Consider the following 16,235-nt stretch of genomic DNA (forward strand, 5'->3'; position numbering starts at 1 on the left):
GCCCTCTCTATCTGTTCCGTCTTTATTGAAAGCTATGTTTTACCATTTCATCACTGGATTAAATCTTTCAGCCACCAACCCACAGGAGTCAACCACATGACCCTGTCAGTGATATCTGGCACAACAAACATGTAGTAAACCTTCTGACAGTCTTAGCAGTGCATGTTGAGATCCACTCTGAGTCAGAGTAGTCCTTCCCGGTATTCTTATTTATGTTTATAGGATTATATTTTACTGTAATGAAAGCCGTTCCCTTTCACCTTTGTCTCAAAGATGATTTTGGGCTCCTCCTTGAGGCGTGAAATTCAGCCTGGCTTACTCCATCACTCCTGTAAGCCCACCTGCTCAAGCAGTGCAAATGTACTTACGTGCCAAGGAACAGACAGGTGATGATGAGCCAGCTCAGCTCTGATCAGTTCCTTGTGGACCATCGAAGACCAAGGGCACTGCAACGCCTCAGCACAGCCCAGGAACTCTTTTGTGGTGACCTGTCAAAAAAGATTGACTTCTCTCCCTGCAGATGGCAGCTCTTCCCTAGTCCAGAACAAGGGTAATTTTAATACTTTGCAACAATAGTTTTGACCTTAGGAACTTCTAAAACTCAAACTTACATCATTGCTGTAAAAGAGCATTTATGATAACTAAGAACTAATCACATGAACATAAGATTTGTACAATATGCCCATTACTAGCTCTTGTGAGACTAACATAACAACAAACAAACAACTAGAAGTGGTTTAGGGGTAGTTAAAAAAAACCCCTGGATATGGCTTTTTAGGGCTGGGCCCCTCCGCTCAGTGAGGCATATTAGATAGAGGGTTTTTTTTCCTTTATATTGATGACAGACACTATGCATGTGTACAGAGCAGGATCATCTTCAGAACAGCAGGGAAAAAAAACCCTAGCTGAATCCATTACAGCATGGAGAAGAGCTCTCATCCAGCATGCAATCTGAAAGTCAAATGCAATACGTAAAGTTTTGTAACAGCAATTGCTCACACGTGAGCTTTGCAGATTTGGGAGTGCTGGCATATTTCAAGAATAATGATGCTGTATGAGCTGTGATAAAATGTAAGGGAAATAAAAAAGTACATCTGCCAACTAGCAGCATTATCTCTGCAGTTAAAGAGCTGAGGATTTGCAAAGGAATCACAGAGAACAGGTTTGGAAAAAGTCCAAACAATACACCTGTCTCAGAGAGCAGCAACGGGGCACTTGGTACAGCCAGAGCACGTACCTTCTTATATCCATGACAGGATAACGAGTTAGAACTCAGCTAAGCAACCAGATTACTTAAATGCAGCTCCCACACTTCTTGAGGATAAATGCTGCAACATAATGTAACAAAAGTGGTTTGATGAATCCATTTGGAAATCATGTGCCTCCCAGAATGGATGAAAATCCTGAAAAAGCATTTTAAAAATTAAGTTGAAAAACACAGGCAAAATCAAAGTCCAAAAAACCTCACTGTTCTCTAGTAAGTCCAATGCTTACTTTAAGATGAAAAGGTAAATCTACATAAGGTCCTTCAGTGAGGCATATTAGATAGAGGGTTTTTTTTCCTTTATATTGAAACAGATTTCCTTCAGAAACATACTGAGTAAGGTTAAAGGTAACGGTATCAGGACTTGATATGCTAGTATTTTTATTAGATGAGTTTTTCAGTTCAAAACATCCTCATCATATCAGACAACTGAGTTGCTGCCGCAGAGATTTGCAGGATACTAATATGGAAACATTTCTATTTAGAGTATATTCCTTAAGAGAGAAATTCACATCCATGAAAGCAGCCCTTCTCCACATTACTCATCCAGCCCAATCATAGATTTGCCAAGTCTGAATGACGTGCTTATCCCTGTGTCTTTGGCAGGGGACCCGAGAGCCTTACTGGGAACTGTGAAGACACATCCAGCAAGCCTGTCAAAACAGGGACTGTTCACACGTAGCTAAGAAGATAAGACAGAATCATCCTCACATGACTTCAGCAGTTCCACCGGAAATCTGTGGAAACTGTTGAAAGGCATTAAAACAGCCTCTTGCTCCACCGTAGGAGGATGCCAGCTTGTCAGGATGCTGATCTTGAGCTTTTTCTGAAACAAAAAGTAGATTTGCTTCATCTGTGAAAGAAAGCAGCATTCCTGTTGGTGGAATGTAGATTTCTGCTGTTACTATTTCGAGCTGGCACCATTTGTCTGCTCAGCAAGTCTTGCACATCAGTGCTGGCTGTACGCATATCACATAGGTAGTGCTGGATCCACAGCATGATAAACCCTTTGTTCAGTAGGGTAACATGGCAAGATGAGGGATAAATGAGTGCTCTTTTTCTTGCTTATGAAATGATGCAGCTTTTTTTTTCAAGCCTGTAGGACCAACCTAGCAACTCTCGGAATACCTCCGAGATCACAAAAATTATAATTTGCTGGAGCGACATGAACCACCCTCTCTAGTCAGAACACTATCAGCACTCCGGGCTTGTGGACACATTGCAGTGCAATTGACTATACAGCTAGTCCTTCCGTTTTTCCCTCTTTGATAGAATTATAGAATAGTTTGGGTTGGAAGGGACCTTAAAGATCATCTAGTTCCAACCCCCTGACATGGACAGGGACATTCCACTAGATCAGGCTGCCCAAGGCCCCATCCAACCTGGCCTTGAACACCTCCGGGGATGGGGCAACCTATGCCAGCACCTCACTACTCTTAGAGTGAGGAAATTCTTCCTTATATTTAGTCTAAATCTGCCCCTCTCCAGTTTATACCCATTGTCCCTAGTCCTATCACTCCATGCCTTTGTAAACAGCACCTCCCCAGCTTTCTCATAACACCTTTCAGTTACTGGAAGGTCTCTATAAGGTCTCCTCGGAGCCTTCTCTTCTCCAGGCTGAACAACTCCAACTCTCTCAGCCTGTCCTGGTATGGGAGGTGCTCCAGCCCTCAGATCATCTTTGTAGCCCTCCTCTGGACCCATTTCAACAGCTCCATATCCTTCCTACGTCAAGGATTCCAGAACTGGACACAACACTCCAGATGAGGTCTCACAGAGAGGAATACAGGGGAAGAATCATCTCCCTCGACCTGCTGGCCACACTGCTTTTGATGCAGCCCAGGATATGCCAACAGACGTTTAGAAGTCTGAAATACATCAAGTTCAACAGCAATGTTACAGAGTACAACCTCAGAGTGTGGTGATAAGGATTTTTTTCCAGGTATGAAAACAAAAGTATTTCTATTCAGATCGAGGACAATATCATGATCTGCCAGTACTGGGCAGGTATTGCAGACAGCAGTTTGTCTGCATGAAGTGGCTAGTCCTAGCTGTATTTCAAGCAGATCAAGTCAGATGTTAGGCACATCTACAGAGAAGGACATGTCTGAGCATCCAAGGGACCTTGACTACGGATATCTAGGAAGCCTGGTAGCCCAAATGATGCATTAGTAGTTTTAAAAAATACCAGTGATTAGTCTGTTTAAAATCAGATGGCCCAGGAATTAGATATGACTGGCTCAGACTAAGTTCTGCCCACACCTTTCAATCAACCTTTGCTATGAATGTAAAAGAAATCAAGTATCAGGTTTAAAAACTTAGGTTCAGCCCCCACCAAGTGTTCATCTCTTCGCCACATTCCCAAATAGGCAATACAGCTTTCAAGATATAACTCATCAAGAGAATACTCCATGGTGAGAATTCTATGAAGATTCTATGGTAAGAATCGTAGAACAGTTTGAATCAGAAGGGTCCTTTGAAGGTCATGAGTCCAACCTCCCCTGCAACGAGCAGTGACATCTTCAATTAGACTAGTTGTCCACTAATCAATTAGATTAGTTGTAGAGAAATCCAATTCCCTGTCAGCAATGAAAGCCTATTTACAGATCAGATCTTAGAAATCTACACATCAGGTTTAGATCCCGCACATCTGCAACCAGCAAGCTCCTTTCTGAGCACTCTAGCTTTGCATACACCATCCTGCCACATTAACTCTCCCCACAAAGTGAATTAGCCAAGAGTGAAGCAGCATCTAACTTTCAGATACCAGACTGTCCAAACTTTAAGAAGTGTTGAGGTCTAGAGTGCAGGCTCTAGGTTCTTTCGTGGATCTAGCACATGGAACAGTCTATTATCTCAACCTTTATCTTGTCTATGAAAAATCACTTCTTCAAACACACTCTTTCCCTAGAGGTGTCAGCATCTTCCAGCACACTGTCAGATAGCATTTGGCCAGGCTGTAAATACCATGGGACTAGGAATCACATGTTAAAAATACCATCTACAAAAAAAACCCATTCTCTCAAGAGAGAATGCTATGCATACTATGCTCTAAGATAGTTCAGGAAAGATGCAATCCAGCTTTGGACAGTACCATTATGGTCCCCAATAGAACTGGGGATATGACTAGTTAAGCCAGAAAACCATTCTGCAATGCCTGCATTAGTCAAGTATTGATTTTTCAGGAATGTATTTTCAAACACATCAGAACTGCTAGCATGCTCAACTCCATTCATTAAAGTGGTAGATTTTATTTACATATATATACACACACACATTTATTTTTTTCTTTCCTTCATGAACTGGGAAGAGTTTGTTTTGTATTTTCTCTAAGTACTTCAAGCACCAAGCAGCATGTTCCAAGTCACCCAGGATCTGAACTACCAGAGGTTTTCAGTAAGAGCTGCACCCCTCATTTGTTAAAAACCTATCCTAAAATAATCCTGTTATCCATGTCTGCATGAGTCAACGGGCATATTTTTCTAGTCAAGGTTATTAATAACATTATCATTATTTCTTTAAGATCAGTTCCTGAAATAATACCTGCTTTACAGGCAGGAAAATAAGGATTCCTCTGGAGTTCATATTTTGCAATAACATTTTTTTTCCTCTTTGCACTAGAAAGATATGTCCATTGTTAACAATTTAACTTTCAGGTTCAAATACGCACCTCAAAACACAGAAATGCACTTTTCTTTACAATAAATATAAATTTCCTCTACTGGACTATTCCAAAAAAATACTGTATACCACTCAGATACATCTGGTGTCAGCATTTTGATCATATCTATTTGAAAAAGATGTAAAGTCAGCAGGCAATAAGGATGCAGCAGGCAATAAGAACACAGATTTGCACTGCTCTAACTTTAAGGTTTAGAAAAGAATAAGTGCAACGCTGACAAGCATAAAGATGTGTAGACGTGGCGCTTAGGGACATAGTTTAGCACTGGACTTAATAGTGTTAGGTTTATGGTTGGACTCAATCTTAAAGGTCTTTTCCAACCTAAATGATGTTATGATTCCAAGTTTAGGTGGCAAGTAGCATCTGCAAAATACACATTAAATGTCAGAATCAAACATTTCAGTCCCAGGACATTCCTTTAAGTGCCTAATACAGTAATAAGACCATAGGTTGCAAGGTGTGTATATGGGGAAAATACCATAGGTGTTCACATTATTAGAAGTGCTTCTTGCTATCTCAACTCTGAAGTACTCAGTTGAAGTGATACATTTAATACATGTGGGAGAACTTTCAAACTCTGTATAGCTCACAGTCACATCATGATTTATATTTAAGGACCTCAGCAAAAGCAGATGTGCTATTAAGCCGGTTTGTATTTTACTTCCTCACAAGAAGTTCAATATGTTTTGGCAAAAAGCCCCATATCTAGACTTGAATTTCAGTAGGAACTACACACATGCTCATCTCCACATTTGCTTTGAATGTCCTTAGTCTTTATCTCTATGCATGATATTTGGATTCTCACAATAAGGATTTGGACATCATTAGGGATATTACAAGAGGAAATGGCCTCACGTTGCACCATGGGAGTTGTAGACTTGATATTAGGAAAAATGTCTTCACCGAAGGGTTGTCAAGCACTGGCAGAGGCTGCCCAGGGAATTCGTTGAGTCACCATACCTGGAGGTATTTAAAACACATGCAGATGGGGCACTTAGGGACATGGTTTATTATGAACTTGGCAGTGTTAGGTTTATGGTTTGACTTGATGATCTTAAAGCTCTTCTTCAACCTGAATGGTTGTGCGTTCATAATCTTTCTTCAAAATTACACATGTAAAACAATTAAGTTGTACGTTTTACGTGCCATCTGCTTGTTTTCTCTGAGGAAAAAAGCAAATATTTGTGACAAACAAAGTTAAGACTCAATAAGCTGTTAGCAGGAAAGGCCCCACATATCCTTATGGGTGGTGAAGAGAGGAAGATCAGGAAACTTAAGTCTGTGTGGCTTAGGTCTAAGATGAGCCCTCCAGAAACCAAAATTCTTCTGTCCGACCCAGTGAATGCATCAGTGTTTTCCTAGGGGTAAATCTGGACAAAAAGCTATATTATGGCTGTTAAATGGGCTTAAATTATGTGTTTATTTCAAAGAAATAATCCTCTTTATAGCACTTCAATCAAATTTATAGCTATCAGTCTCTTATAGCAATCTCTCTGAATAGGATATTAAAATTAGTCTAACATCCAGATAATTTCTGTAACAATCACATCTCACTAAAGCTGGTGAAGACCACTGGAATTTGATTAATGTGATTATCCAGAATTTGCAAGTATCTTAACTCAGAAGCAGTATTTGTTTTAAAATTTGGGCTATTAACAGAAAACAATACGTTGCCACAAACAACAAAAAAAGGCTTGTACTTATTTTGATAAGTATAGTCAAAATACACAGTCACAGGGAAAAAAAAAAAAAGATTCTCAGCCTTATCTGTAATCAAGCTGAATTTGCAGAAGGCAGCAAGAGAACAGACCTACACTAATATAAGATGTATTATCAATATGCACTGCAATCCTCAACCTAAAAGCCTGAAAGAAATATTACAGCTTGAGTACTTAAAATTATTTTAGATAATTTTAGAAAGGGATGGATCTTTTTCCTTTGCTTAATGTCACAAGCAGTGCTTTATTTCCCTATCCATACCCAGAACTCTTTCAGTGTTGCCATAATGGGCTGAGTACCTACATACTTGCATGGAGAGGAGTTACCTTCTACAATTAATCAGTTTTCTCTAACACTTCAATCTACCTCTGCTATGCACACCAGCAGTTACCAGTATTTTACGACGACCTCTTGTTGAAATTGTGGTTTAATGTTTTTCAAAATACTGTTTTAGACCAGCGTCCAATTGAGGAACTCTTGTTGAAAAGGTCAAATAACAGAAGAGCTATGACCCAAAAAATAGAATTTCTAAGCAGTAGATGACATCTCAAAGAATCTGTAGAGTTATGCCTACAATGATTATTCAGAAGCAAAATACCAGCATTGAAAGAATTCATTAGTTTTTAGCATAAACTGTCCCATTACCTGAGCGTGAAATTACCATTTTATGTGGCAGGACTCCGGTATAGGTACACTGTACCTAAAAGATTACTATTTTCAGTGCAACATCTCAAGACCACCCTGAAATCTTCCCCTAAAGTCAAAGCAGAAAAAATACAAAGAAGTAACAGATGTTTCCTCGCAGTCTTTACTGGGAAAGGCTTTCACATGTTTCTGACAATCAGCAGGAAATCTGCAGGATACCATCAGCTTTCAGCTAAGAAACAAAAGAGACTATTATAGGCTTTATTATATTTATGATTTGTAACTAGAGAAAACCAACTGATCCCTACTAGATAAGCAGGAAGATGAAGACCTATTTGGCATGGATCACTGCTGAAGTCTATTAAACTTATTCCTGGTGATCAGTTTATGCTTGATGTGCCAGCAAGATGTGTTGCTCACTAGTTTCTAAATATTCATGAGCCAACAACACGGTAATAGCTGACTAGAAAGGTACAAAACCAAACAAAACTAACTGAAGTCATATCTGATGATATCACTACAGTTTGGAAAGCTCACACTATAGACTGATTTGGAATATCAACTAAAGCAGCAAAACAATTCTGATGTCTTAAGTGATTTTAGTCCAGAAAGCTGAGATCTCTGAAGACTTAGTTGAAGATGTTGCTTACAAGGTAGAATACTGTATTGTAACACAACTGGAAATCTCAAAATTTGCACAAAAATGTGTAGAAAACTCCATACCCAACAGCTAAATGAGTGAACTATTTCAGTCATACTACAAGTGCTGCCATAAGCAAGGATAACTTTGTGGAAATTGTTTTACTCACAATAGCACAAGAGAGAAACAGGAAATAATACACTGGAAGTTGTGTTTCTTAAAGTTCCAGCAAGTATTGATCAAATCCAAGTATTTTATGGTATGGCTATCTTAAGTTTCCAGTTACATTGCTAGTTTTCTTCACTGAGTGATACTGGATGTACAAATTCAGTTGGTGAGTTGACATATTAAACTTCAAGAACACCTCTAGTTCATCTTAAAGGCACAGTACAGTTAAAAGTGCGCTTTCCATCACATGAAGCGTTGATGAGAGATGAATTCCTCAGTGTACACTCATTACAATTACATTGTTGCACACAAAAATCTTTTAAAAGCTTGTCAGTCAAATGGCTCATTGAACTCCTGAGAAACTTCAGTGAGGATGTGGCAGGTGAAGAATAACTCTCATTATAAACACTGACAGTTACTTACTGCTTGTGCATCAGAGTGACAGCAAATGCCTGAAACGACTTTTGAACTCTGCAGAAGCTTGCTTCTTGCTATCTGCAACTATTGGTTGGTTATAAATCTGGTTAACACCTGAATTAAACAGCGGTAATTACTAAATCCTCCCATTAAAGAGACAAAGCCACAAAGAGACAAAGCCACCAATTCAAAAGCAGATAAATGTATTAGTGCATGTAGACTATTTAGACAGGAAACAAAACTGGACTGGAAGTGTTTCAAAATGAAGAAAAGCCTGGAAACAGGACAGACTTAACAACATATACCTAGGGACTGGCCAGGTACCTTGGCCATTGACCCCTAAGCCTGCATGCAACACGCCAGCAGCTACATGACGTGAAATCACCTTCCTGTCAATCTTCCCCAGACAAGCAACCATCTCCCTAATGAGAAGTTAAGATAGAATAAAAACAACTCCTCCAAGCTGAGTACTGCAGCTCCATCTTACACCCAGAAAGATTATCAAATCTGTACATGATATAGCCAAAGAAGGAAGAGATATTATTATTGCATCAAGGAAGATGAAACATAAGCAAAACCCACAAATACCTGAACAGTAACCTTTATTTAAATTAGCTCATGTAAGTTTTCCACCAGGGCGTCCACAAAGATGTATTCTCCAACTTATTGATATCCTCTGGATGCAGCTTCCAGATGATCAACGTCAGGTTCCACCCTCCATTTGAGTTACCTGAATTTCTTATAAAGAATTCCTTGCAAGTTTCTCCAATGGTCATGTTTAAGTAGTGTTCAGCTAAGTCTAGCTGAGCTCAGGCTGCCTAGTTCAGTTTCAGCACCTACTGACAGTGTTTCATTACATTCCTGTCCTTTCAAATGCATCACTGGTAGCAAACAGACTGATTGTTATTAACTCAGCAGACATGACTGCATATTTGCATCTTATGATCAAGCTAGAAGATCAGACATTCTTCCAGTCTGCCAAATACACATATATATTATTGAAGCACTTGGCACAGAAGGTTTGTTAATACTTCAGGTTTCTTTGTTCCTGTTAAGAGTCCACATATGAGTTCCCGATGTTCATGCATTAACTAAGCAACCTGCCTAAGACTTCTTGAAATACTGAAAATAAAATCAGAATTCAGAAGTTCCTGAGAGCCTGCTGTTCCAAAATACTGTGAGAAGCAGGAGACTGCTTTTGAAATAACTGAACAGAAATCTGTCAGTTCTAAGAGTTTGCAAACATGTAGCAGGATATAATATTAATAATTCCCTCACATTTCTATAATTATTTAACAATTAGTCTTATAAAATGATTACCTAGGTTACATTTCCATGTGCTTGCATGTATGTGACTCACTTCAGATAGCAATAGAAGTTTAAAAGCGTGTACTTGCAAACATTCAAAGCATGTTGAAGGATGTCTGAAGACGTTTTTCAGCCTCACAAATATAGCTCAGTAACTATATAGTTAAAATAACGTTACTTTGCAAAGACAACAAGAATGACAAAAATAGTTATGAACTGTATTTATACAAAGATCCCAGCTTGTTAAACAACTTGACGACATTTACACTAACTTTTGAAAGAAAACTTCAAATTAGACAATTTGCAACAAAGAGAAAAACAAGTTAAAAATTAATCACATCTTAATTCCATTTGTTATTATTAAGTCAGGCACCTGCCGGTTCAGAACTGAACTGTAGTAAAACACTGCAACAATACTGACTGTATTCATTTACACCAGTGATTTCCTTTGAAAGCGCAAAAGCCACCTCATAGTTACCTGAGAAGTCTCATGGTAACTCAGTGGGGATAAGAGTATGAAAATTACTTATTCTTCACAGATGAGGAACTCAACACTTCAGTGGATGATTTTGGCATACTTAAAAGGACAGTCTCTTGTTGGCTATAGTTTTATATGAGAATCCCAGAAATGCCAGCAAAACTGATGCAAGTCATGTGATTCTGAAAGTCTAAACCTCACCCAAATCTTTCTAGCAATGTTTGCACCAGCTGTTTTACAAGATTTTAGCTAGTTTTATTTATGTGCTTGAATGAGAAGTTCTACAAGTCAGGCATGAAAGTATTTAAGAAAACAAGTTAACAGAAATATCATCATCAATTATGAAATAGCGACAGTAGTTCATCAAATTATACATCAGAAACTTACATACACATTTAATCACAAAACAATATTTTCTTCATATGATTCAGACCTGGCTTCAATATTTGTTCTGATATAACAGTGATACTCAAAGTGATATTCAGTTTTTTACCCCTTTAAGTGAGTACACTTATTTCCTCTATTTTTACAGGTGCAAAGATGCTTATTTGGATACGAATTCCACATAGGTATGACTTCCAACATAACTTCAAATTACATTTTTCCATTTTGAAGTCAAAAGACTACCGAGGGTAATAAACAGAAAGTTCATCATCACTCATGTCTGAATCATCTTCATCCACTTCACCTTCAATGACTGATTTCTTGCCTTTGCAGCATGAAACAATTAATCCAATTAAAAAGACCTGCAAATGTAAAATAAGTAGTAAAAGTTATTCAATTAAGAGGCATACAAGGGCAATAAACATAAAACAAAATGGCAGTGGAGTGATGCAAATGAGAAAGGCAACAACTATAAATTATTCAACTTGAATCAGTGATCATTGTAATCAAAGTACTTACTGCAATGAATGCCCAGTTCCCAAAGTAATAGGCAGCACTGAAGAACCAAAATTTATGAAGAAAGAGGTACGTCCGAGTAACAGTACACTGATCTAAAAGGAAAGCAAATAGTACCGATGAACACAGAACAAAGAATCAGCTCATTCTAATCTGTAGAATAATTGTTGTGGTTTGAGCTAAATTAGAGTCAGTTTTGCAACTAACTCAGCTTCTCTAAGTAACTTCATCCTCTGAAAGCTAACTGCATGTTTTTGACACAGTGTTCCTCTCTAAAAGTAGGGCATTGGTATGCAAAAGGGTCAATGCTAATGCTTATTCCTACTGCGACCAAGGCCATCCCTGAGCTGGCAGGAAGGGGGCTGCATCTGCAAGGAGGGGCAAACAGGACAGCTGACCCTAAACTGACAAACAGAGTATCCCATCCCACACACATCACGCTCCGAATAAACTGAGACCACAAGAGTCTCAGCCCTCTTCTGCGATAGGCAACACACAGCAAGGACCTTGCCTGTGCAACTGCTCCTGATCCTGGATCTGCGTGTTCCTGAATCCAATTCCTGAGCTCAGCTCCCTCTTAGCCTTGGACCCATTCCCTCGTGTCTACTCTACAGCGTTTGTGGTGACGTAGAGTCAGAACGGTAGAGTGGGGGGCACGATCTCATATATTTGTATATATTTTATTACTTTCTAATAATTTTCATCACCATCATCATTATTATTATTGTCATTTCATTAAAGCTGTAGTTTTAGTTTCCAATCGGCAAGTCTTTTCATCTCATTTTCCCTTCCCTGAGGGTAAGGGGGAGGATTCTGGAGTCAAACTGCATGGTTTCAGGTGCTGAAATTGACTGGGTCAGGGCTAAACCATGACAATAATTCAACAGTTCTTAGAGAGTATTCAGCTCTGAAGAACAATTACACTCCACCAAATAAAATGTACCATCCTCTATCAAGAGGGCATACAAGAGGGATCTTTGTTATTACAGAGAGTGAATGTGAAGACAGGTAACACTAAGCTTATATGGATAATCCCATTACTCTTGGATGCAATTTCTCCTCTGCAGGTGTGTCAACTGTTGCCTGTTCTGATAGATCATATTTACTCACTTCCCATTTTAAATAAATTGTGGCCAGAAGGAGATACAAAGCACATTCTGTATTAAAAAACACATCTCAGTACTTTGAAAAAATGTCTCTTTACCAAGACTACACAAGTTTTATAGAAATCAAAGTCAACAACAATGCTGATTCATGTAGCCAAAACCACTCCCACTACATAGTGAGCCTTCTGAGAACCAGACAGAGAGCTTACTTGTACCCCAACCTGATTGTACCGGTTTGTACCTTATTCCTTACAGCCACGTATAAAAATACTGAAGTATTCTTTTCCACTGTGCAACAGCAAACTTCAGCAGAATGAAGAATCACATTGTCAAGGCATTTTAAGGCTGCAGACAGGTAGCATGAAGGCTTGTATAGGACACTTAGAGGCTACGTCAGAAGGCAGTCAGTGGGACAAGATGCCAGCTAACAAACTCTCCAGTGCAAGGAGAAGTGCACTGAGTTCGTGCTAAGGTATAACCCAATCTCCCATTTTTTTCTCATTTAGTATGCTTCAAAATCCACCTGAAGCCCATGTCAGAGCAGAATCTCTTATCTAAACAATTTGAACAGTCGAGAAAGAACACAACCCAGAATTTGCCTCTTCATCCGTCAGTTCTGACCCCAGGTTTGGAAACACCCACTAGGTGCAGTTGAAGTACAGACTTCCCACCTGCTAAAGCTGTGAGTTGATATGTTGCTGCTTACAGTTTAATTTTCAGCAGCTATTTAACAAGCTAGCAAGCTGACAACTGTCGGTTTCTGAATATAAACATTTGAAGGTTCAACTTCCATGTTAGATAACAAGCTATTCTAACAACACCACAGCTCCCTAGTTCCTAGGAAGAGAGGAGTTAGGAGTTAAGGGTAGGTCTTTTTCAGGAAGGTCTGCCAACTTGACCTTGCCAAGATAATTCCCCCAAAACAAATCCCTACAGTGTCTAGCATGATTGTATCTAAATATAGAAACAACCCCAGTCCTTCAACAGCTCCCCAATGACTTACACTTCATAAAATTAATGGAGTAATTTAAAAGACTCAAACACTACTTTATGCAGCAGACTGATTTCTGGAATCTATTACACAATACCAGCAGAAAAAAAGGAAGTTGAACTAGGATTTCACAACTACTAGACAGAAGGCATGCCACACACAAGAAGGCACTGTCTGTAGATAATTAAAGCACAAAACAGCTTAATTAGAGAAAGCATGCTTTTCTACTACACATACAGAGCAAAAGCACAAGTACAGAACTGAACTTGGCTGAACTAAGCCTTTCTCATTTTCCAGACTAGACCTCAGTTATGCAGAGAGAAATCATGTCCCCCCGGCCCTGCCCTGTTAACATCAGTCAATGGTACTTACCCTAAAAGAGCAGAAACAAGACTGAAGTAGCACACCACTCAACATCCCCCTATTTGTTAGCATGCCATGTCCATAGAAAAGGCGAATTTTCTGACAAAGTAAGAAATGCCAGTAAAGGGAAGATGTTTCATAATTGCAGATAGTATTGTCAACACCATCTGCAGCTCTCCAGCTGGTTACTTGAATTAAAAACAGCTAAAAGACTTTCAGATGGCTCTCTACAGTAATTGGATTAAATAAATGATGATAGCAAATATTTTAGAATGGTTTGACCTTGAGAAACCATTTCTTTGGAATCTGTCAGAAGCTCAACTAACTAAATTTTAGCTATACTTTCTGAATTAAGCTATTACTAAATAGGCTAACATAACTTGACATTCTCAAGCAACTTATTCCTCCTATGACATAAATTTAGAAACAGTTATACTGAATAACCTGAATTAAGATAACTACATTGTTATCCAGAATGATCACTGTGAATAGTACTGACAAACCTTGGTGATTTGGAACAGAAGTATACGTGGAAAGCCACCACTTGAAGAATACAGCATATTACATAGTGTTGATCAAATAAAGCCAAAACAGCCAGGATTCAAGACAAAACAAATACTAAACAAAGGATAACAAATGCTAATAACCACAACTACATAAAGAGTCAAGTATATTTCACTTCAAGTCCACTAATGAAGTCTTTCATTCTGGTGAATTAGAAAACCCTTAGGCTTAAGGTACTAATGTTTTGAAACAAAGGCTTCTTCTGAGAAGTGAATTAGCTAGTTTAAGATGAATTACAAGAATAAATGAATGTGTCGATAAACAAATCCTAAACCCTTAAAAAAATTCTCATATATTGAAAAGTCAAGTTACAAGAACTTACCTACAGATAATGAAGTACATCTTTTCTGCATCTCAAAAATAAAATGAGCTTTCACAAAAGCACATAGAAGGAAAGAGTTTCTTAGGGAAGAGTTAGAAATTGTTGTGAACAACAGCTGAAAAACATTGCCATTCTTCGGGAGTCAATACTGAGGTGCACACTTGTTTTACCTGTTCATTAGTCAACTGGACAACGAAACATTATGTCCTCTGTAAATACATAGATCAAACTAAGGAGAAGCGGGGAGCAGAAGCGCAACACACTAGACAGTAAGATTCATAGGGAACCTATTTTTCCAGCTGCTTTAAACAGTCCTCAGTTTAACAGAGACAGAAGTCCTACACCTGGAACAAAGTCACACCACGCAACAGTGCAGGCTGAGCGCTGACCAGATACAATGCAACTTATCAGAAAGGGATTGCAGGTTCCAGTAGATAAACAGAATATGTATTTACAAGCGTTCATCTGCAACTCACAAATGTAATCAAATGCCAGGCTCCACTAATAGGAGTACAACCAACGGATCCAGGGAAATGTTAACTTCCTTCTGTTGTGACTGGAATTGCATCTGCAACAGTGCCATTTTGGGCTCCCCAGTAAGAAAGAAGCACTGACATACTGGAGCAAGTCCAGCAGAGGACCACTGCAACAGCCAAAGTACATAGCACACAATGAAAAGGTTCAGCTTCAAGTAAAGGTGTTTGCAGGTGTCTTACTGCTACCTCTGCTAATTAGGAGGGTCCTACAAAACACAAGGCAAGATTCTTCCTGGACCTGCAAAACAGGACAACAGATGACACTTGCAGCAAGAAATATTCCTATTAGATAATAGGAGAAACTTCAAAGTTAACATTGAAGCAGGCTACCCAAAAAAAGATTTCAGAACCCACATCTGCAGAGATCTTCACAACTGGACAGACCTGCGCAACCTGCTCTCTTTGAGTCTGCTGGGTGGTTGGACCAGACTACGTCTTGAGATTCTGTATGTGCTCAAAAATCATCATAATTCACATCAAGAAAGTAGATACAGAGACAATACAGACAGATCTAACACTAAAACAGTATTTTGGGTGGTAAACGCAAACTGAGAATAAGAATGTAATCCAAAGATGTTTACATGCCCAGTTTCAAGTAGGAACTAGTTATGCCTTAACTACACTCTACTTCCAAAGTAAAACCTGCAGCTTTACTGTATTAGAATGTATAACCATCACATATTCCAAATCCTAAAAGCACTGAAGGCATGGCTTCAGATATCCAAGAGCACTTGTTTCATACAGCCCTGCTGCCAATCATTCAAAAGCTGTGTTGTGAAAAACAGCTGCTGTTTCCAGTCCAACTTGCAACCTGAGCTTCAATAAAGGGTTTGATGTGTTCTCAAACCTAAATTAAAAGTTGATTTCCAAAAGGTTTGAGACTTTATCTGGGAAAGTGTCATTAATGGGAAACTCATTTCTTCCTTACAGGCACTTCTTCCAGGTCTGCATCTGGCCTCACAACTGAATCTAGTTCAGACAGGAACATTTATATAGGATGATGGGTAACACACATCTCTGGTACTTCAAATGCAGCAGCCCTTAAATAACTGTGATATCTTAAACACATTCTTTGTTGAGTTTTGTTGATTTCACGATATTATTTCTCATCATGCTACTGAGATATGATGAC

General features: G+C 38.9%; 1 protein-coding gene across 1 annotated transcript in view; it reads right to left on the reverse strand.

Moving 5' to 3' along the window:
* Positions 1–4,656: 4,656 nt before the first annotated feature.
* LMBRD1 (LMBR1 domain containing 1) overlaps positions 4,657–16,235 on the reverse strand; it is an 85,244-nt gene continuing 73,665 nt past the window's right edge. The window contains exons 15-16 of the mRNA XM_009564812.2: positions 11,225–11,316; positions 4,657–11,067 (exon numbers count right to left, since the gene is read on the reverse strand). Of these exons, the coding sequence (XP_009563107.2) occupies positions 10,945–11,067; positions 11,225–11,316 (215 nt within the window). The 3' untranslated portion in view covers positions 4,657–10,944. The remainder of the gene's footprint in view (positions 11,068–11,224; positions 11,317–16,235) is intronic.

This window comes from Cuculus canorus, chromosome 3 (assembly GCF_017976375.1).
Source record: "Cuculus canorus isolate bCucCan1 chromosome 3, bCucCan1.pri, whole genome shotgun sequence".
In the NCBI taxonomy this organism is placed as follows: Eukaryota; Metazoa; Chordata; class Aves; order Cuculiformes; family Cuculidae; genus Cuculus; species Cuculus canorus.